Consider the following 22,303-nt stretch of genomic DNA (forward strand, 5'->3'; position numbering starts at 1 on the left):
AAAAGACCAAAAAGTCATTAATATTAATAAATTATGGAATCTGAGTTCATTCACATTTTCTTTCAAAGGTCTTGTTATACTTATAACAACTTATTTTATATTATAAGTTGTGAGTCCCTATGATCACTGCACAGACCTTTCATCTTTGGGGGTTTTTGCACAGCTGCTCCACTGTCTTTAGTTACTGTGTAATCGAGCACAGAAGTAAACAGCAGAATCTTCAGTTGTCAAACTCCTGATCTCGAGGTACTGAGTGCTGCTGGGAACATCTTGAGAAAAACTGACACGACTTTGAAAGGAACTGGCATAGGTTGGAGTGACTGAAGCTGTGTTGAGATACCCCATCCACTCCAGAGCTTTCCCTGGCTTCTGTCTTATCCAGTTCATAGCATTGCTCGTCATGGTATAACCAGACGTGACACATGAAATCCTCACTGTCTCTCCAGGTCTTTTCACCTCCGAGGGAGACTGGTCCAGTTTGATCTCACCCCAAACCCCTGTAATAAAATAAATTGTGGTCAGCCTTCATTGAACTTGGATATATTTGACTTTGTATCTACAAAAGAGATTTTCTTACCATGAACAGTAAGTAGAAGTAAACTCCAGGTGAACATATTTTCTAAAGATTACAGTTGTGACTGTGATTTTGGGTTAAAGTCTCTCTAATATTTATAAAGCTGTCAGTTGTTCTGACCAAAATGTTCTGACACTTTCTCTTGCTAGATATTATATAGAAAGGAACATTTGCATAGACCTGCCTTTACATGAGCTGTTGCTTGTGTGAACATTTCAATGCCAGATAAAATGGTGCAATCTCTGAAAGCAGACTACTGTATTATTGTAAACACACTTCTAAAATGGAAAAAAAAAAAAAAAATGCTAAAGAAAAATGAATAAATTACAGGTGGATATTTGCATCCAATTTACATGAAACTGAAAACAGCTGCAGATGTTTTTCAACACCGGCTTCAACATTAGCTTTACTACCCTCTGAAGGCTTTTTCTCATCACTACAACTGTTTTTATACATTTTAAACCATAGTTTTTTATACAAAAACAGTAGCTACAGTACATGTGGTTATAAGAAGAAGTTAAATTATTTCTGGTAGATTTATTTTTATTTCAACTGTGTGTGCCACCTCCCTATAAAGACAATAGTTGCTCAAATGTAAGATTAAGAGACTTTATTAGAATGGAAAAAACAATCAGGTAGAAATAAAAGTAAAGATAAAAAATAATTAAAAAAAGATAAAAGAAAAGGAGTTAAAAAGAGTCATATTTGTTCTGTCCCTGAGTTCTGTTTACTAAGTATTGACTCATTCAAGTTTATGTTTGTTGGACTTGACAAAAGTAAAAAGTTACAGTAATTCACAGAAGAAGTTTAACTAATCTAAAATATTTAGTTGTGCATACATGCCTATATATGTTGTGTCATATAAAGTATTTTAATACTTAAGAGATATTTTTATTAATTATTGACATCTTTACAATCATCTATTAAACTAATCCATGTGAAATGGGACACACAAGATTAGATTATGCAAAATGCTAAAGTAAATAATAACTTTGGATGTTGAGCATCTCATCCTCACAGGAGCCGTGTCAGAGCTACACAGAACATGATTGAAGCTGAAATAATGTGATTTTTTCTCACAGTGAGGTTAATTTAATAAAATATTAGTATATAACTATTTGAGTATTTAATACTTCCATGGACTCCCTCTCCCTTTGACTTTGGGCTTTTACTCTTGTGGATTCATGTTATCACAGTTCAGAAACTGAGGGGTTTTTGTTCAGCTCTACTGATGGTTTATGTTACTGTGTGTAGATTTTCTACCTTACATGTGACATATGTTCTTGAACATTTCAGTATATTTTTTGTAAAATGTTAATTTATTTATTTTCCATTCTTTAATATTTCCATGTACTACTTCTCCCTTTAAGTAAGTATTTATCCTTATCTGCTTCTGCGCATGCAGGTAATTTCAATATGTCACAATATGTGTCACAGCCAGCATACGCGGCTGAAGAAACTCAATTTCTTTCCCCGCAGGCTGTCGGATCCAGTAGCCCACAGAATAAGAGACCTGACAGCTGATGGTCAGACGTTGACCTGGCTGCACAGTCACAGAGGCTGGCTGTGTCAGCTGTTCACACTTCACACCTGTAGAAGAAAACATGGATCAGTGTAATAACAGTGAACAGTCAGTGTACTGAAAGAAATGTTTTAAAATATACTGTATGGTCAGAAAGAACAACTAAAATGTAAATAAGACTCACATGATTTATTGTTGAATAGCAAATAATGTCCTTTGATTTTCCTGGAATAAAATAAATGCTTCCATAGATCTGACTTCACTGACTTGAAAATGTTCTCTGCTTTAGACAATATTTCTGGATTTACAGTGAGAATATTTTTACCTTTACTGTATAATGTAAATACTGAAATGTAAAATGCTGGCATCAATTTCAATTCAAAATTGAATGGAATGAAGGTAGTTTGTAAAGAATATTTTTACTATTTTACTATTTTTAATGTAAAGTAAGAGTGTCACTGGGTTTGCACAGAATCACACACTGAAGCATCAGTGTTGATCCAACTGCAGCAAATAGAAGAATCTTGTCAGTGTTACTACATGAACAGTACAATATGTCTGCAGACAGTATGTCTTTATTACACACTGAAATGTCACATATCTGAATTTTAGCTATGAAGCAGCTGCTGTTGTGCCCTTTCTTGTAAAATATTTGAAAGAAAAGGAGAGAACAAAAAAACGTTTTTGTAGAATTCACCACATTATGAAAACGATGATGATGATAATGATTATTATTGTTATTATTATCAGGTTATTCACTTTAGTTAAGCCTGGATGAGGATAAATTGTGGACAATCTCCTCCAGATGTTTGAATAGTGTCATTATGAATCACAAATCAGTGATCACATTACCATGTTTGTGATTCTCACTTGTACAGGTATGTTGAAGATCAGTGTCACTGGGGGCGATGTTCTCAACACAACATGTGTCCTCATGAGTGAGTCATAGGTTTTTCTGGTATTTGCACTGGCTGCTGCACGTACACAGTAATAAACAGTTGTGTCCTCCAGCTGCAGATTCTGTCCTGTTAATTTCACAGAACTTATGGCAGCGTATGTGTTGTAAATGAACTTGTTCTTCAGAGCATTATTTTGGTAAAAGTCTCCATTTCCCCTTGGAGGCAAAATCCACTCCATTGGTTTTCCTTCACAGTGTCTGATCCAACCTGTTGCTTAGCTGTCGTCAGTCAGAGAATGACCAGAACTTCTCCTCTTCTTCATTTAACTTTTCATGCAGGTTTGAGAGGTGATTGACTTTAAAAATATGCAAACATGTAAAACTGAATTTAAAAACAATAATTCATGAAGTTAGTGTATGTTGTCTCACACAGCAGCTAAATGTGAAGCCAGCTTACCTTCAGGACAGACCAAGAGTTTCCTCATGTCTCCAAGTCTGAGCTGGCTTCATGGAACAGGTGTTCAGACACTGAGAGGTTTTTGTTCAGCTCTACTGATGGTTTGTGTTACTGTGACTCTCTTGCACAGTAATACACAGCAGAGTCTTCAGGCTGCAGATTCTGTCCATTTAGAGTCACTGTGTTGGTGGAAGAGTCTAAATCAATACTGAACTTGTTCTTCAGTGAATCTTTGTAGAATGTGGTACTATGTCCAACATGTGCATCTCCAATCCACTCCAGTCCTTTCCCTGCAGGCTGTCTGATCCAAGCTGTACTAGTAGCTGCTCACAGAATAAGAGACCTGACAGCTGATGGTCAGACGTTGACCTGGCTGCACAGTCACAGAGGCTGGCTGTGTCAGCTGTTCACACTTCACACCTGGTAAAAGAAGAAAACTGTTTTATAACAAATCATCAATAAATTAATTTATATTTTAAAAGAACAACTATCAAATGCTGTATGACAAATCCAGAGAGACTCACAGCATCCAGCTGCCAACAGCAGCAGCAAAGTGATAGAAAACATGATTTATGGTCAAACTGATGTGTTGTGAACTCCACTAACAGTAAGATCTACGTTTTTTATACGTTAGTGATGAGTTACATCACCACATTTGCATAGATTTAAATGAGAAGAATGAGTCAGCCAATCAGAGTTGTTCTTACTGTTTTAGTTCAGACCCACAGACACATCACAGGTTGTCATACAGCACCTCATGAAGTTGTATCGTCTCAGTCTGTGAAATTATAATAAACTGTTTACTGGAACTTGTTATTCAGAGAAGAGATGAATGACTTTGTCCTCACTGTAGTAGATGAGGGTTAGGAGGAAGTACATGCTTGATGTTAAGTGCTGTGTTAACAGTGGAAATTAAATATGCTGAATGAGTTTGTCCACATCAACAGAGGGGAAATGACAATGAGCATGTCCACCATGATCTTGTTGATTTATCAATTAGTGAAATAATTATTATTTATCAAACATTTACTAAATTGAATTTGCTGTAACAGTGACATGGTCTAGAAATCATTCATGGTCTGAGGGCTCCTCCTCTGGTGGATTCATGTTACAACTGTTCAGACACTGAGGGGTTTTTGTTCAGCTCTACTGATGGTTTGTGTGACTGTGGGAGTCTGGCACAGTAATACACAGCAGAGTCTTCAGGCTGCAGATTCTGTCCATTTAGAGTCGCTGTGTTGCTGGAAGAGTCTAAATCAATACTGAACTTGTTCTTCAGTGAATCTTTGTAGTATGTGTCTCCTCCAACGCGCCTGCTACCAATCCACTCCAGTCCTTTCCCTGCAGGTTGTCTGATCCAGGCTGTGTGATAGCTGCCCACAGAATAAGAGACCTGACAGGTGATGGTCAGACGTTGACCTGGCTGCACAGTCACAGAAGCTGGCTGTGTCAGCTGTTCACACTTCACACCTGTAGAACAAAACATGGATCAGTGTAATAACAGTGAACACTCAGTGTACTGTGATCATACTGTCAGTGTCTCTGTCTCAGTGACACTCACAGGATCCAGCAGCCAGCAGCAGCAGCAGAGCTACAGAGAACATGGTTGGTATTGAAGGTGATCTGATGGGAGCTTCTCTTCTTCTGCTCTAACTAACATGACGTCAAGTCTTTATAGCAGACTGGGAGGTAGTTCACTTTGCATACAGAAGAACACCAATGGTTATAAGACAAAAATGAACTGATGTGTTGTAGTCATAGCTTGAAATTGTGTCATGAGCATTTATTTTAATACGTGGTACATTTTGTTTTCATTTATTAAAAACAAAGTAGATGAAAGTATTTACATTTCAATCGTGTAATTATAAATTATGTAAATAGCTGGAATACATGTAAACTATGTACATATTTACAAATAAATTAGATGACTGCAGGTCTGCACAAAGTCTGTGGTAAAAAAATATTTTGTTGTGGCTAAATTTTATCATGTGCAGAGATAGTACTGTTATTGTTATTGTTATTGTGCAATTATTTTAATTGTTATTTTGTTTTTTTACATAAATACAGGGAAACACTAAAATAACGTGGTGATTAATATGTAAATATGATAATGATTGATAATGATGCCTATCTGTCAGGTTCATACAAAACACGATGAGCGTAGGAATAAAGTAGCTATATTACCTTTTTTATGCTGTCTTTACTCAACCCTGCTTTAAATATCAAATTTGTTTTTCTTATGAATGGTTTAATAGAAAAACATATTAAACCTATTTTAAAATTTAGCAGTTTGGCACAAATGTAGGAGCTTTTGTGGAAATTATTAATTATTTCAAATGCATGTCGCGAACTTCTTTAGCTGAGATCAGAAAAGACAATGTTTTTATTTTTAAAATCCCAGCAATTATTGTTGTGAATGATATGGGTCAGGTTTTATGAATACAATGAATGCAAAAAACTGTATATGTTGATTAGAAATAAACAAACTAATTACCCAACAAAAATGACATAATTAGCTGACTAAGCATGGTAACCATAGGATTTTGTACAGCTGCTCGGCCAGTTTCAGTCACTGTGAGTGTCGAGCACAGTAATAAACAGCAGAATCTTCAGTCTTCAGGCTGCTCATCTGCAGATACACCTGTTGTTTGCTGTTGTCTCTGGAGATGGTAAAAAGGCCTTTGACTGACTGAGCGTAGTAGATGTAGCTACTGTAAATGTAAGCAACCCACTCCAGTCCTTTTCCAGGAGCCTGTCTGACCCAGTGCATGCCATAGCTGCTGAATGTGAACCCAGAGGCTGTGCAGGTCAACATGTGGGATTCTCCAGGTCTTTTAACCACTGGTTCAGATTCTGTCAGAGTCTGAGCATCAACACCTGCAAAGATAAAAACAACAGCAGTCACATACAGTCAGTTGGTAACTGTAAAAAAAAAAAAGGAAGTCAGATGAAGAGGAGTGAAATCTTCACCTGCCCAGCACAGAGTTAGAAGCAGCAGTCCTGTCCTATAGTCCATCATGTTAAACTGTGTGTCCACTGTTCTCTATCATCCTCTGTGCAGACAGATAAGTAGAGGCATTTGCTTTGCATTAACTCCACCTCTTCCGGCAGCAGTTCAAGATTGACACTAGGAGATGGAGATGCAGTACCAGCTAGTATTTTTCAGACATTATGCTTATACTTATGGTTTCTTTATTCCTTTTCACCAAGTGTAACTGATATTGGTGACTGAATGCACCAAGCAGGGAAAGTATGTATGTATATAAGCTATGGTATGTTCATGCAGTACATTGGATACCCAAAATTATATATCAAAGTTACCAAAGCCTTTGCAGCTTATTTCTCTTTTCTCAAGAGTAGAGGCTCTTTCGTACAAAAAATATAGACAAACTAATACACACACACACACACACACACACACACACACACACACACAGTCACACACACAAACAAAAAGGTCTTGACCAAACTTTAGGTGCTGGTCATGGCAACAGACCAAAAAGTCATTAATATTAATAAATTATGGAATCTGAGTTCATTCACATTTTCTTTCAAAGGTCTTGTTATACTTATAACAACTTATTTTATATTATAAGCTGTGAGTCCCTATGATCACTGCACAGACCTTTCATCTTTGAGGGTTTTTGCACAGCTGCTCCACTGTCTTTAGTCACTGTGTCTTCGAGCACAGAAGTAAACAGCAGAATCTTCAGTTGTCAAACTCCTGATCTCGAGGTACTGAGTGCTGCTGGGAACATCTTGAGAAAAACTGAAACGACTTTGAAAGGAACTGGCATAGATTGGAGTGACAGTATCTGTGTATAGCAAGCCTATCCACTCCAGAGCTTTCCCTGGCTTCTGTCTTATCCAGTTCATAGGATAGTCAGTCATGGTATAACCAGACGTGACACATGAAATCCTCACTGTCTCTCCAGGTCTTTTCACCTCCGAGGGAGACTGGTCCAGTTTGACTCCACCCCAAACCCCTGTAATAAAATAAATTGTGGTCATTCTTCATTGAACTTGGATATATTTGACTTTGTAACTGGAAGAGAGATTTTCTTACCATGAACAGTAAGTAGAAGTAAACTCCAGGTGAACATATTTTCTAAAGATTACAGTTGTGACTGTGATTTTGGTTTAAAGTCTCTCTAATATTTATAAAGCTGTCAGTTGTTCTGACCAAAACGTTCTGACACTTTCTCTTGCTAGATATTATATAGAAGGGAACATTTGCATAGACCTGCCTTTACATGAGCTGTTGCTTGTGTGAACATTTTAATGCCAGATAAAATGGTGCAATCTCTGAAAGCAGATACTGTATTATTGTAAACAGACTTCCAAAATGCAAAAAATGCTAAAGAAAAAAAAAACATTACAGGTGGATATTTGCATCCAATTTACATGAAACTGAAAACAGCTGCAGATGTTTTTCGACACCGACTTCAACATTAGCTTTACTACCCTCTGAAGGCTTTTTACTCATCACTACCACGGTTTTTATACATTTTAAAGCAGAGTTTTTCAAATAAAAACAGTAACTACAGTACATGTGGACATAATTTTAATTCTTTCTGGTATCTTTTGATTTTATTTTTTCAGATAAACTGTGTGTGCCACCTAAAGACAATAGTTGCTCAAATTTAACATTAAGACACTTTAATAGAATGGAAGAAAAAACAATAAAGTAGAAATAAAAGTAAAGAGAAAATAAAAAAAAAAAACATAAGAGAAAAGGAGTTAAAAAGAGTCATATTTGTTCTGTCCTTTAGTTCTACTTACTGGTAGTAATAAGTAAGTAAGATTAAGAGACTTTATTAGAATGGAAAAAAACAATCCGGTAGAAATAAAAGTAAAGATAAACAAAGATAAAAAATAATTTAAAAAAGATAAAAGAAAAGGAGTTAAAAAGAGTCATATTTGTTCTGTCCTTTAGTTCTACTTACTGGTAGTAATAAGTAAGTAAGATTAAGAGACTTTATTAGAATGGAAAAAAAACAATCCAGTAGAAATAAAAGTAAAGATAAACAAAGATAAAAAATAATTTAAAAAAGATTAAAGAAAAGGAGTTAAAAAGAGTCATATTTGTTCTGTCCCTGAGTTCTGTTTACTAAGTATTGACTCATTCAAGTTCATGTTTGTTGGACTTGACAAAAGTAAAAAGTTACAGTAATTCACAGAAGCAGTTTAGCTGATCTGAAATATTTAGTTGTGCATACATGCCTATATATGTTGTGTCATATAAAGTATTTTAATACTTAAAGGGACATTTTTATTCAGTTTTGACATCATTGCAATCATCTATTGAACTAATCCATGTGAAATGGGACACACAAGATTAGATTATGCAAAATAGTAAATTAATAACCTAATAATGTTGAGCATCTGATCCTCACAGGAGCTGTGTCAGAGCTACAGAGAACATGATGAAGCTGAAATACTGTGAATCTTTCCCACAGTGAGGTTAATTTAATAAAATATCAGTATATGACTTCATTATTTAATACTTCCACGGACTCTCTCTCCCTTTGCGTTTGGGCTCCTCCTCTTGTGGCTTCATGTTATCGCAGTTCAGACACTGAGGGGTTTTTGTTCATCTCTACTGATGGTTTGTTTTACTGTGTGTGGCTCTTTTGCACAGTAATACACAGCAGAGTCTTCAGGCTGCATATTCTGTCCATTTAGAGTCACTGTTTTGCTGGAAGAGTCTAAATTGATAGTGATCTTGTTCTTCAGTGAATCTTTGTAGTATGTTCCATATCCAACATGTGCACTACCAATCCACTCCAGTCCTTTCCCTGCAGGCTGTCTGATCCAACCTGTCCAGTAGCCACTCACAGAATAAGAGACCTGACAGGTGATGGTCAGACGTTGACCTGGCTGCACAGTCACAGAGGCTGGCTGTGTCAGCTGTTCACACTTCACACCTGTAGAAGAAAACATGGATCAGTGTAATAACAGTGAACACTCAGTGTACTGTGATCATACTGTCAGTGTCTCTGTCTCAGTGACACTCACAGGATCCAGCAGCCAGCAGCAGCAGCAGAGCTACAGAGAACATGGTTGGTATTGAAGGTGATCTGATGGGAGCTTCTTTTCTTCTGCTCTAACCAACATCACATCAAGTCTTTATAGCAGATTGGGAGGAAGTCACTTTGCATAAAAGGAATTGTTTTTAATGAATTATAAATATTATTATATATTAATATATATTATATTTATATTAAATAATCTAGCCACAGGGGTTGCAAGCCAGTGACTTCTGTGCCGGTCCCAAGCCCGGATAAATAGAGAGGGTTGCGTCAGGAAGGGCATTCAGCGTAAAAATTGCCTAAATAACCATGCGAATCATTCACAAGACTTTCATACCGGATTGGTCGAGGCCCGGGTTAACAACGACCGCCGCCGATGCTGTTAACCTACAGGGTGCCGGTGGAAATTTGACTACTGTTGGTCGAAGAAAGAGGGGAGGCAGAAGGGTTCGTGGTCAGAGAGAGAAGGGAAAAGGCAGGAGCATAGGTTTGAGAATAGGGACTCTTAACGTTGGCACGATGACAGGGAAAGGCAGAGAGCTGGCTGACATGATGGAGAGAAGGAAGGTAGATGTACTGTGTGTGCAGGAGACAAGGTGGAAGGGCAGCAAGGCCCGTAGTATTGGAGGAGGATACAAACTGTTCTACCATGGTGTGGATAGGAAGAGAAACAGGGTAGGAGTGATCCTGAAGGGGGAGTTTGTGAACAATGTCATAGAGGTGAAAAGAGTCTCAGAGAGGGTGATGAGCCTAAAGCTCGAAATTGAAGGGGTGATGGTGAATGTAGTCAGTGGGTATGCGCCACAGGTTGGCTGTGAGTTAGAAGAGAAGGAGAGATTCTGGAGTGAGTTTGATGAGGCCATAGAGAGTGTTTCTGTCCTTTCTACTCCTTTTCCTGCAGCTTGTCTTATCCGACACATATCACAGCAGCTAAATGTAAAACCAGATCCCCTGAACAACCAGCAGAAGAGTGAGTGTGTTTATCATCCTGAGTCTGCAGATATAACCTCTGATGCTCCAGTCATTGTATAAGACCAGTCAGCAGGACAGAAATAGCTTCAGGTTATTATACATTTAAAAATAAGGTATTTAACAACAACAACAATATTTATTTTTTCTAACAGAAAAAACAAATAATTAAAATAACTTGTGGTCTTAGGGCTCCTCCTATGGTGAATTCATGTAACAACTATACAGACACTAAACTGGTGGTTTGTCTTCTGGATATCTTTTAATCAATTTAACTGCCTTTCAGTTGTTCACATTTTCACACGTTTCCTGCACATGTAAAGCTGTCATTTTCTGTTATATTGAGAAATGTCATTGTCTGGGTTTTGCATTTAAAAGTGAGCATTAGTTTTAGTATTTATTGATGTCTTCTTTTCACCTTTTCTTGGTTTCTGTTTCTGTCTGTCTTCAGTTCATAGCGTAGCTCATTAAGTTATAACCAGACGTGACACATGATATCATCACTGTCTTGCCGGTTCTTTTCACCTCAGAGGGAGGCTGGTCCAGTTTGACCTCACCCCAAAACTTGTAAGTAAAGAAATTGTGGTAGACATTTGCATTTCCTCATTTTTTGAATAAACTCTACTCCTTTAGGAAGGAGAAAACCACATTGGACTTTATAAAGCCATGATAGAGCTGTTAAAATCAGGCATAATAATGATTATTAATTATTTTATTAATAAATAGTATAATAGTGTTATTAATTCAGATATGGGACACATATGTTTATTCCATATGTTCTGACTTTTTAAATGTTTAAATGTTCATTCACAAGAAAAATCCTGAAAAATAAATACATTTGTAAAAAAAAATTTAATTAAATTTAAAATTTAAATATTATTGACATGAATTATATATATATAATGTCAAAAAAAATTCTTACGAAAACTAGCAGAGCAGCACACTAAGACATAACAGATTGTTCCCAAGAGCAGAAGTAGTTTTTGAATGTCTCTCCTGTTACTGTCTCTCATTGTGTCTCTTCTGGCACAGTAATACACTGCTGTGTCCTCAGTCTTCAGACTGCTCATCTGTAGATAGAGTTAACTGCTGGAATCGTCTCTGGAGATGGTGAATCGACCCTGGACTGACTGGGAGTAACGGATAGGTGAACTTGATGTGCCAATATAAGCAATCCACTCCAGTCCTTTTCCAGGAGCCTGTCTGACCCAGGCCATAGCATAGCTGCTGAATGTGAATCCAGATGTTGTACAGGTCAGTGTGTGGGATTCTCCAGGTCTTTTATCCACTGGTTCAGATTCTGTCAGAGTCTGACCATAAACACCTGTGAAACCAAAAAACAAATACATGTCATGATTAAGTTGGTGGCAAAAATAAAAATAAACCCAATTAAGATCAATTAAACTCTTCACCTGTCCAGCAGAGAGTTGAGAGGAGCAGTACTGTCCTACAGTCCATCATGTTAAACTGTGTGTCCACTGTTCTCTGTCGTCATCTCTGCAGAAAGTTAAGTAGAGGTGTACAACATCTGAGTTTTGCATTAACTCCTCCTCACAGCTGGATTTGACTATGATCTCATGTATGGTTTAGTAAAGGCATTATTTCATTAGCTGTGCTGCCTGACCCAGTCTTGAGTGTCAAAGTATAATTTGTGCAATATGATGACAAATCTGTTATTTAAGTTTGTTACCTTCTGTTATAAAGACAATAGTTTACATTTTAATATAGCAGAAAGCAATTTTTGAATTAACAATATTTTAAGACACAAAAAAACAACATGTTTAATTAGTTTACATCATTCAACACAACAAAAGACGAAAGTAATAATAAAAGTAATAAAACACAAGAACAAGAAATTGTAAGAAAAAACGTTTTTTTTTATTGCTTTAAACTATTTATACATAAAAGCCCTTAGTGCAAGTAAAAGTCCACATTTTTACAAATATATTGTGCAGTATAAAAGCTCTAAGATTAGATAGACCTGAAATTATCTGAGATAATTGTCACTCTGTGGGACTTGTTCTCATGTCTTCACCCTCTGGTGCTTTTACCATCACTGCCACCTGTAGGTTGTAGGTGGAAGAGAAGGTTTTTGTAAAGCCTCTCTGTGCACTTTAACCATTGTGGTCCTCTGCTATCCTTGCACAGTAATACACAGCAGAGTCCTCTGGCTTCAGGTTGGACAGTCTCAGATGAACCATACTGTTACTGTCGTCTCTACTGATTTCTACACGTCCTCCCACACTGCTGGCATAAGTGTTTCTGCTGGCATCTGAGAAGCCGCTCCCTATCCATTCTACTCCTTTTCCTGCAGGTTGTCTTATCCAAGACATAATACAGCAGTTAAATGTGAATCCAGATCCCCTGCAGGAGAGACTCAGAGTCTCTCCAGGCTTTTTCACCACTGAAGTAGAAGGAATGGACTCCATACTCTGACCTGTACAACCTGATGACAAGAAATAAAAGAATGTGTTACAGTCATCTAGGAGGTCTTCAGGTCTGCTGTTATTTAATATAAGGTAAACTAATAAAAGCAGGAGAACTCACAGGGCAGAGAGAGAACAACCAGCAGAAGAATGAGTGTGTTCATCATTCTGAGGCTGCAGATGTGACCTCTGATGCTCCACACAAAGTATAAGAACAGTCAGCAGGACAGAAGTACACAGTGAACAGATAAAAAATTTGCATTTCGCTATTATAGGGAGGGAGTGGCACTTCTCCATCAATTTCAGATATAAAATCACATTTATGAACAGATATAGCAACAACCATGTTTTATCTCTTTTAACATTTTAACCATGAAATTAAAATAACATAACCAACACAGGCTTTCTAAGAAGAAAAAATAATAATTATGATTAACAATTTGTGGTCTTAGGGCGCCTCCTCTGGTGAATTTATGTAACAGCTGTTCATGCCGGTTTATCTTGTGGGTGTCTGGCACAGTAATAATAGTAGCATGAGGCTCCAGTGGATTTGTTTCTAATCCAACGACGCCAAAAGTACTGCAGCATCTTTCAGCCCAGTTAAGATAAGAAAAGACATCAAGAAGCAAAACGTTTTAATGATTCCAAGCAGAAATGTTAAACTGTACAGTAGTTCAGTCCAGGATCTAAGTGTCAGCCTATTAAATATTTTATTAAATATTTATTGCTAAGTAGTAATTCTTTTTTTTTTATCTGGGGCAAATTGATTTCCATAACAGGAAAGAAAGTATAGTCACTCAAATCACATTTATATAATCATTATGCATATCATCATATTATATATCTATCATTATATGAAATGTGTGATTAAAACTATGGTTCATGCTTTGGGTTGTTTGCATACTGATGCTGTTACTGATGTTGTATTTCCTTTATTCATACACTAGTGATTGTTGTGTTTAATGAATACTGTTAAATAATTATATTTCTTTATGGAAAGGTTTTTATAAATGTACATAAGAGTAAGACGATGTCCATGAAAAACAGGTACAGAAATAAAACAATATATCACTTCAATCTTGGTGCCTCTCAGTCTACTAAGAACTACTGTAGGATTTTGTACAGCTGCTCGGCCGGTTTTAGTCACTGTGACTCTTAAGCACAGTAATAAACAGCAGAATCTTCAGTCTTCAAACTGTTGATCTGCAGATACAGCTGGTTTCTGCTGTTGTCTCTGGAGATGGTAAAACGGCCTTTGACTGAAGGAGAGTAGTAGGTGCCACCACTTCTGTAGATGTTAGCAACCCACTCCAGTCCTTTTCCAGGAGCCTGTCTGATCCAAGCAAAATCAATACCACCACCAAACCCTGAATATGTGCAGGTCAGTGTGTGGGATTCTCCAGGTCTTTTAACCACTGGTTCAGATTCTGTCAGAGTCTGAGCATCAACACCTGTTAAAGCAAAAAGACAAATGCTTGTCATGCAACATGTTGGTAATGAAAATATGTCCAGTTAAGCTCAGTAAAACTTTGTACCTGCCCAACAAAGAGTTAACAGCATCAGTCCTGTCCTATAGTCCATCATGTTAAACTGTGTGTTCACTGTTCTCTGTCATTGTCTCTGCAGTCAGATAAATAGAGGTAGAAGATATGAGTTTTGCATTGACTCCTCCTCACAGGATAGAACTGGCTTTGAATTTGATGTCATTTAAAGTTTGGTGAATAGATTTTCTACCTTACATGTGACATATGTTCTTGAACATTTTAGTATATTTTTTGTAACATGTTAATTTAATATTTTCCATTCTTTAATATTTCTATGTACTACCTCTCCCTTTAAGTAAGTATTTATCCTCTGCTTCTGCACATGCAGGTAATTTCAATATGTCACAATATGTGTCACAGCCAGCACGTGCGGCTACAGAAACTCCATTTCTTTCCCTGCAGGCTGTCGGATCCAGTAGCCCACAAAAGAAGAGACCTGACAGCTGATGGTCAGACGTTGACCTGGCTGCACAGTCCCAGAGGCTGGCTGTGTCAGCTGTTAAAAACCTTTTTTTTAATGATTAATATGATTTCGGTGAAACTGAATGTTTGTGACAGTCTGATGTGAAACATTTGCTGAAAAACTGGCAACAATTTTATTTCAAAATGTAATAAAATTAAGGTAGTTTAAAGAATATTGTTACTAATTTACTGTTTTGATTTGAAATTTACATGATTCATTAATAATGGAATTCATATATATTAAAATCAATCAATCATTGTCTATATTACACTCTGAAATGTAACATGTCTGAATTGTATCTATCTGTTGTGTAGTTTATAACTCCTTATTATAAATACAGTGGTAAATCAATTTTAATGTAACTATTAGATGTAATATTTATAATGCAATTAATTTCTTCTTATTGCAGCTCTGAAATAAAAATTTGACAGAAAAAAAAAACAATATTATCAGTTGACAACTCAACTGTTTTTTGATAAAACAAATGTATCGCAGGTGCTTTAAGGGGTTTCCTCTCTCATTGTTCCCAGGGGGTTGGATTGTTCACAGTGGTGCTTTCACCATCATATTTTAGATCTCTTACTGCCACCTGCAGGTTGTAGGTGTAAAATGAGGTTTTTGTAAATCTTTCCAGCTTACATTAAACACTGTGTGTGTTTAGCACAGTAATACACAGCAGAGTCCTCTGGCTTCAGGTTGGACAGTCTCAGATGAACCATGCTGCTACTGTCATCTCTACTGATTTCTACACGTCCTCCCACACTGCTGGCATAAGTGTTTCTGCTGGCATCTGAGAAGCCGCTCCCTATCCATTCTACTCTTTTTCCTGCAGGTTGTCTTATCCAAGACATAACACAGCAGCTAAATGTGAAACCAGATCCTCTGCAGGAGAGACTCAGAGTCTCTCCAGGCTTTTTCACCACTGAAGTGGAAGGAATGGACTCCATACTCTGACCTGTACAACCTGACGACGAGAAAGAAGAGGAATAATAAAAGAATGTGTTAGAGTCATCTGGGAGGTTTTTCAGGTCACTGACTGCTGTTATTTAATATAAGGTGAACTAATAAAAGCCGGAGAACTCACAGGGCAGAGAGAGAACAACCAGCAGAAGAGTGAGTGTGTTCATCATCCTGAGGCTGCAGAATCTTTCAGCCCAGTTAGGATAAGAAAACGAATCAAAAAGCAGGACATTTTAATGATTCCAAGCAGAAATGTTAAACTGTACAGTAGATTAGTCCAGGATCTAAGTGTCAGGTATCTATTCAATATTTTATTAAATATTTATTTTTTTTAATCTGGGGCAGATCAATTTCTGTAATGCAGAAGAAAGTATAGTGTGTCACTCGAGTCACTCCACACACCTTTCTTTGGAGGCTACTATTTATATTATGTATATCATCATATTATATATCTATCATTATATATAATGTGTGATTAGAACTATGGTTCATGCTCTGGGTTGTTTGCATACTGAGGATGTTGTATTTCCTTTATTTATACCCTAGTGATGTTGTGTTTAATGAATATTGTTAAATAATCACATTTCTTCATGGAAAGGTTTTATAAATGTACGTATCAGTGAGAGGGTGTCCATCAAAAACAGGTACAGAAATAAAACAATATATCACTTCAATCTTGGTGCCTCTCAGTCTACTAAGAACTACTGTAGGATTTTGTACAGCTGCTCAGCCGGTTTTAATCACTGTGACTCTCGAGCACAGTAATAAACTGCAGAATCTTCAGTTTTCAAACTGTTCATCTGCAGATACAGCTGGTTTCTGCTGTTGTCTCTGGAGATGGTAAAACGGCCTTTGACTGACTGAGAGTAGTAGGTGCTGCCACCACCACTGCTAATGTATGCAACCCACTCCAGTCCTTTTCCAGGAGCCTGTCTGACCCAGTTCATCTCATAGCTGCTGAATGTGAATCCAGACGCTGTACAGGTCAATCTGTGGGATTCTCCAGGTCTTTTTACCACTGGTTCAGATTCTGTCAGAATCTGAGCATCAACACCTGTTAAAACAAAAAGACAAATTCATGTCATGCAACATGTTGGTCATGAAAATATGTCCAATTAAGATCAGTGAAACTTTGTACCTGCCCAACAAAGAGTTAACAGCAGCAGTCCTGTACTATAGTCCATCATGTTAAACTGTGTGTTCACTGTTCTCTGTCATTGTCTCTGCAGTCAGATAAATAGAGGTGGAAGATGTGAGAGTTTTGCATTGACTCCTCCTCACAGGATGACTCCTCCTCTCTCATTGTTCCCAGGGGATTGGATTGTTCACAGTGGTGCTTTTATCATCATATTTTAGATCTCCTACTGCCACCTGCAGGTTGTAGGTGGAAAAAGAGGTTTTTGTAAAGCCTCCCAGCTTACATTAAACACTGTGTGTGTTTAGCACAGTAATACACAGCAGAGTCCTCTGGCTTCAGGTTGGACAGTCTCAGGTGAACCATGCTGTTGCTGTCATCTCTACTGATTTCTATACGTCCTCTCACACTGCTGGCATAAGTGTTACTGCTGGCGTCTGAGAAGCCTCTCCCTATCCATAACAGTGCTTTTCCTGCAGGTTGTCTTATCCAGCTCATTCCACAGCAGTTAAATGGGAATCCAGATCCCCTGCAGGAGAGACTCAGAGTCTCTCCAGGCTTTTTCACCACTGAAGTAGAAGGAATGGACTCCATACTCTGACCTGTACAACCTGATGACAAGAAATAAAAGAATGTGTTACAGTCATCTGGGAAGTTTTCAGCCATCACTGAATGACCATCAGTTGATGTTATCTGATGTAAGGTAAACTAAAAAAAGCCGGAGAACTCACAGGGCAGAGAGAAAACAACCAGCAGAAGAGTGAGTGTGTTCATCATTCTGAGGCTGCAGATGTGACCTCTGATGCGCCACACAAAGTATAAGAACAGTCAGCAGGACAGAAGTACAGTGAACAGATAAAGAATTTGCATTTGGCTATTATGGGGAGGGAGTGGTCAGATGTAATATTATTTTTAAAAATAGATATAATAAAAATCATATGTTGTCTTTTTTTAAGTATGTTAAGCACAAAATGAAAATGACACAACCCACACAGGCTTTCTAAAAAAAATTAAAGGAAGAAAGAAAAGAAACAAACAAATGGTTTACCTTGAGGGTGTCTGTCACAGTAGTAGCATGAGGCTACAAACAGACCTGGCTCACGATGGTTAGTTGTCAACCTGCCTTCACAAATAAAATGTTATTTTCACACGTTTCATGAGAGATTTTCAAATTTTTTTCCAGAACATGAAAGCTATATTTTCCTGATTCTCATATAGATAATATAGATATGTCAATATCGTAGTATTGCTTTTAAAAGTTTGTTGTTATCATTTTATTTATTGATGTTTTCTTTTATAAATGATTTAAACAAAATTACCAATTGTAAATTTCATATTTACCATATTTTCCGCACTATAAGGCGCACCGCATTATTACGTTTGTGCCTTGGAAAGCATTTGTCTTTGTAAGTATTAACATGTTTATTGTCATTAGAAGTATGTTAGTTGTTACCTGTTACGTGTGATAAATTACTTGTGCGTGTTATTGTAATTAGCTTCATTCAAGTCAAGCTAGCATGTGCAAGTGTAACTTACCAAATGTGTAACAATGTGTATTATTTGTTAATTTAGTTTCTTTCTGTTTCTTTCGGTTACATAAAGAAAATTCTCTGGCTGCTGGTGTATTCCCGTGTTCTACTGCGTGACTGACTCAATATTGATCCATATATAAGGCGCACCGGATTATAAGGCGCACTGTCGGCTTTTGAGAAAATTGAAACCTTTAGGTGCGCCTTATAGTGAGGAAAATACGGTAACTATTTGTTGAATATTTCAGTAGTAATTTATTTATTTATATATTGGTGCTGAGTACATATTGAGAAAAAGAGATAAAGTTTTTAAAAGAGCTAGCAGAGCAGTGTTTTCTGTGTTTATCCACCACATCCATTCCAGAGCTTTTCTTCTCTGTTTCCTTAACTCATTCATAATTTTGTTGTCAAAGACAAGCACGTTTTACAATGACTCAACCTCAGACAGATAAAATTGTGTTTGTCAGAGTTAACAGAAATAGATCACAGAAGCTATTTACCTAATCCAAAATATTCACTGTTTGTATATTTACAAAAAGTGACATTAAATGTTGTGATTAGATATCTGTTACGAACGGACTAACGGGACGAACGAGTAAGAACAAAAAGATACATTTATTAACAAAAGAAGGGCAGGGGACACAGGAAACTACACAAACCAACAAAGTATCAAATTAAAGAGACCCAAAAACGCTGTAACAACATACAAACAAAACCATAACCCAACATACAAAGTAACAACTGAAACTACACACTAATGTGGACCAAACTAACGGACAAAGCAGATGTACAAAGTAACAAACTAAAATCACTGCAGGAGGCAGGATGGACGGAAACAAACGTACAAAACTAACAGGACAAAGTAACAACAAAAAATACACTGCAAAAGGCAGGCCAAACAATTCAAACTAACAAACAAAAAACAGACAGGTGCCTTACGGACAAACGAACAAACAAACAGACCGACCAGAGATGTGGAGGAGTAGTGTGCAGCATGAATGAATAAGCAGAAGTGAAGGCAATGTGTGAGTGGAAGTGACAAACCAGCCCCGAACTGAGGACTGAGGGGTGCTTTTAAAATGGAGGGAGTAACAGGTGCATCGAATGAGTCAATTAGTCCAGCAGTGAGTGGAGGGCGGAAAGTGGAGGAAGTCCATATATGGTGTGGCAGGAGGGTGAGACACAGAACCAAACATAACAGACAGGGGCAGAGGGAGGAATCGTAACAGAACCCCCCCGGCAAGGGGCGGATCCCAGACAGCCCCAAACAAACTAGGACGGGCGGGGGGAGGGAGGCCCGGAGGAGGGCCCGAAACACCAGACCGGGCGGGCGGAGGGAGGCCCGGAGGAGGGACCGGGCGCAGCAGACCAGGAGTGCCTCCGGCGGACGGCCAGGAGGCGGCAGACGGACCAGGAGTGCCTCCGGCGGACGGCCAGGAGGCGGCAGACGGACCAGGAGTGCCTCCGGCGGACGGCCAGGAGGCGGCAGACGGACCAGGAGTGCCTCCGGCGGACGGCCAGGAGGCGGCAGACGGACCAGGAGTGCCTCCGGCGGACGGCCAGGAGGCGGCAGACGGACCAGGAGTGCCTCCGGCGGACGGCCAGGAGGCGGCAGACGGACCAGGAGTGCCTCCGGCGGACGGCCAGGAGGCGGCAGACGGACCAGGAGTGCCTCCGGCGGACGGCCAGGAGGCGGCAAACGGACCAGGAGTGCCTCCGGCGGACGGCCAGGAGGCGGCAAACGGACCAGGAGTGCCTCCGGCGGACGGCCAGGAGGCGGCGAACAGGACTGAAGAGACGACGAACCAGAAAGCCGGGCCTCGGGCGGACGGCCGGGAGGCGGCGAACAGGACTGGAGAGGCGACGAACCAGAAGGCAGAGGCGACGAACCAGAAGACAGAGCCTCGGGCGGACGGCCGGGAGGCGACGAACCAGAAGGCAGAGACGACAAACCAGAAGATAGAGCCTCGGGCGGACGGCCGGGAGGCGACGAACCAGAAGACAGAGCCTCGGGCGGACGGCCGGGAGGCGACGAACCAGAAGACAGAGCCTCGGGCGGACGGCCGGGAGGCGGCGAACCAGAAGACAGAGCCCGAGACCCTTGAGCCGGCTGGAGAACCGGGGACCGGAAAGCCAGCCGGAAAGCAGGCCGAGGACCCCCAGGCCGGGGGCCAGCACACGACCCACGAGGCAGGAGACCCCTAGGCGGACTGCCGGATGGCGAGCAGAGAGCCGGGGAGCAGCAAGACGGCTGAGGACTCCCAGGCGGACTGCCCGGCGGCGACGAACAAGGCTGGGGAGCCCCGGGCGGACTGCCCGGCGGCGACAAACTTTGAGCCAGCTGGAGCTGAGGGGCCAGGACAGGAGCACAGTTCTCAGGGGCCCCCCAAGGAGACAGGAGCAGGGTGGTGGTGTCCTCATTGTCATCCCACCACATCTCCTGGGGTGACAAACAAAGTTCAAAGTTAAGGGACGGCGGCGACGGCCTCTGCGTCGACCCGTCCGAAGACTGAAGAGACGGCGACGACGGCGACCTCTGCGTCGACCCGTCCGGAGACTGAAGAGACGGCGACGACGACCTGTGCGTCGACCCGCCTGGGAACCCGGCGGCTGCAGGGACCGGAGCAGCAGCTGACACCAGAGCAGCGGTGACTGCAGCAATAAAGGTGGCTGCAACTGCGGCGACAGCTGAAGGCCCAGGAACAGAAGCCAGATCCGTGACAGGAACAGGAGCCGGATCCGTGACAGGAACAGGAGCCGGATCCGTGACAGGAACAGGAGCCGGATCCGTGACAGGAACAGGAGCCGGATCCGTGACAGGAACAGGAGCCGAGACCAAAGCAGCCTGGGCTGCAGGACCAACAAAAGCAGCGGGAGCTGCGGGACTAACAAAAGCGGCATCGGCTGCTGGACTAACAAAAACGGCATCGGCTGCTGGACTAACAAAAACGGCATCGGCTGCTGGACTAACAAAAACGGCATCGGCTGCTGGACTAACAAAAACGGCATCGGCTGCTGGACTAACAAGAGCAGCGGGAGCTGCGGGACTAAGAGCAGCAGTAGCTGCAGAACCAACTAAAGCAGCATCGGGGGCTGCGGGACCAACAAGAGCAGCAGTAGCTGCAGAACCAACTAAAGCAGCAGGGGCTGCGGGACTAACAAAAGCAGCAGGGGCTGCGGGACTAACAAAAGCAGCAGGGGCTGCGGGACTAACAAAAGCAGCAGGGGCTGCGGGACTAACAAAAGCAGCAGGGGCTGCGGGACTAACAAAAGCAGCAGGGGCTGCGGGACTAACAAGAACAGCTTCGGCTGCACGACTAACTAAAGCAGCATTAGCTGCAGAACCAACTAAAGCAGCATCAGCTGCAGAACCAACAAAAGCAGCATGGGTAGCTGCAGGACCAACAAAAGCAGCATGGGTAGCTGCAGGACCAACAAAAGCAGCATGGGTAGCTGCAGGACCAACAAAAGCAGCATGGGTAGCTGCAGGACCAACAAAAGCAGCATTAGCTGCAAGACCAACAGAAGCAGCATTAGCTGCAGGTGACCCTGGAACCCGGGGAGCCTTCCGCCTCCGACGTGGACGTCGGCGCTTGCTGTGGAACCCCGTCCACACAGCCAAGCGGGTTCCCTCGTATAGCGAATACTGGGTGTCGCTAATTACAGGAGGCTGGCTGAACGAACAACTGCGGCGGAGATCCAACGCCGGGGCTGACTGGGCCTTAAGCTCCTCATATATGGAGCGAGCCTCCTCTGGGCTCAAAGCAACGGGGGTCAGAGGGTCAGGTGAGGTG

General features: G+C 40.4%; 8 gene segments (V, D, J or C); all 8 read right to left on the minus strand.

Moving 5' to 3' along the window:
• Positions 1 to 4,616: 4,616 nt before the first annotated feature.
• On the minus strand, positions 4,617 to 5,090 carry LOC113151589 (the record flags this gene model as incomplete). The annotated part of the segment is given in 2 exon segments: positions 4,617 to 4,921; positions 5,013 to 5,090. Coding segments are annotated over 2 exon segments (348 nt in total), but the record flags the coding sequence as incomplete, so codon positions are not given.
• Positions 5,091 to 5,986: 896 nt separating this feature from the next.
• On the minus strand, positions 5,987 to 6,475 carry LOC113150195. The segment is given in 2 exon segments: positions 5,987 to 6,328; positions 6,422 to 6,475. Coding segments are annotated over 2 exon segments (357 nt in total).
• A 2,368-nt stretch (positions 6,476 to 8,843) lies between these two features.
• On the minus strand, positions 8,844 to 9,540 carry LOC113157609. The segment is given in 3 exon segments: positions 8,844 to 8,863; positions 9,082 to 9,378; positions 9,470 to 9,540. Coding segments are annotated over 3 exon segments (360 nt in total).
• A 1,944-nt stretch (positions 9,541 to 11,484) lies between these two features.
• LOC117152899 lies at positions 11,485 to 11,924 on the minus strand. The segment is given in 2 exon segments: positions 11,485 to 11,776; positions 11,865 to 11,924. Coding segments are annotated over 2 exon segments (291 nt in total).
• Positions 11,925 to 12,566: 642 nt separating this feature from the next.
• LOC117152888 lies at positions 12,567 to 13,045 on the minus strand. The segment is given in 2 exon segments: positions 12,567 to 12,898; positions 13,000 to 13,045. Coding segments are annotated over 2 exon segments (378 nt in total).
• Positions 13,046 to 14,033: 988 nt separating this feature from the next.
• Positions 14,034 to 14,467, minus strand: LOC117152896. The segment is given in 2 exon segments: positions 14,034 to 14,329; positions 14,414 to 14,467. Coding segments are annotated over 2 exon segments (345 nt in total).
• Positions 14,468 to 16,585: 2,118 nt separating this feature from the next.
• On the minus strand, positions 16,586 to 17,050 carry LOC117152889. The segment is given in 2 exon segments: positions 16,586 to 16,899; positions 16,984 to 17,050. Coding segments are annotated over 2 exon segments (363 nt in total).
• A 212-nt stretch (positions 17,051 to 17,262) lies between these two features.
• On the minus strand, positions 17,263 to 17,776 carry LOC117152890. The segment is given in 2 exon segments: positions 17,263 to 17,591; positions 17,712 to 17,776. Coding segments are annotated over 2 exon segments (375 nt in total).
• Positions 17,777 to 22,303: the final 4,527 nt, after the last annotated feature.

Source organism: Anabas testudineus, chromosome 8 (assembly GCF_900324465.2).
Source record: "Anabas testudineus chromosome 8, fAnaTes1.2, whole genome shotgun sequence".
Taxonomy (NCBI): Eukaryota; Metazoa; Chordata; class Actinopteri; order Anabantiformes; family Anabantidae; genus Anabas; species Anabas testudineus.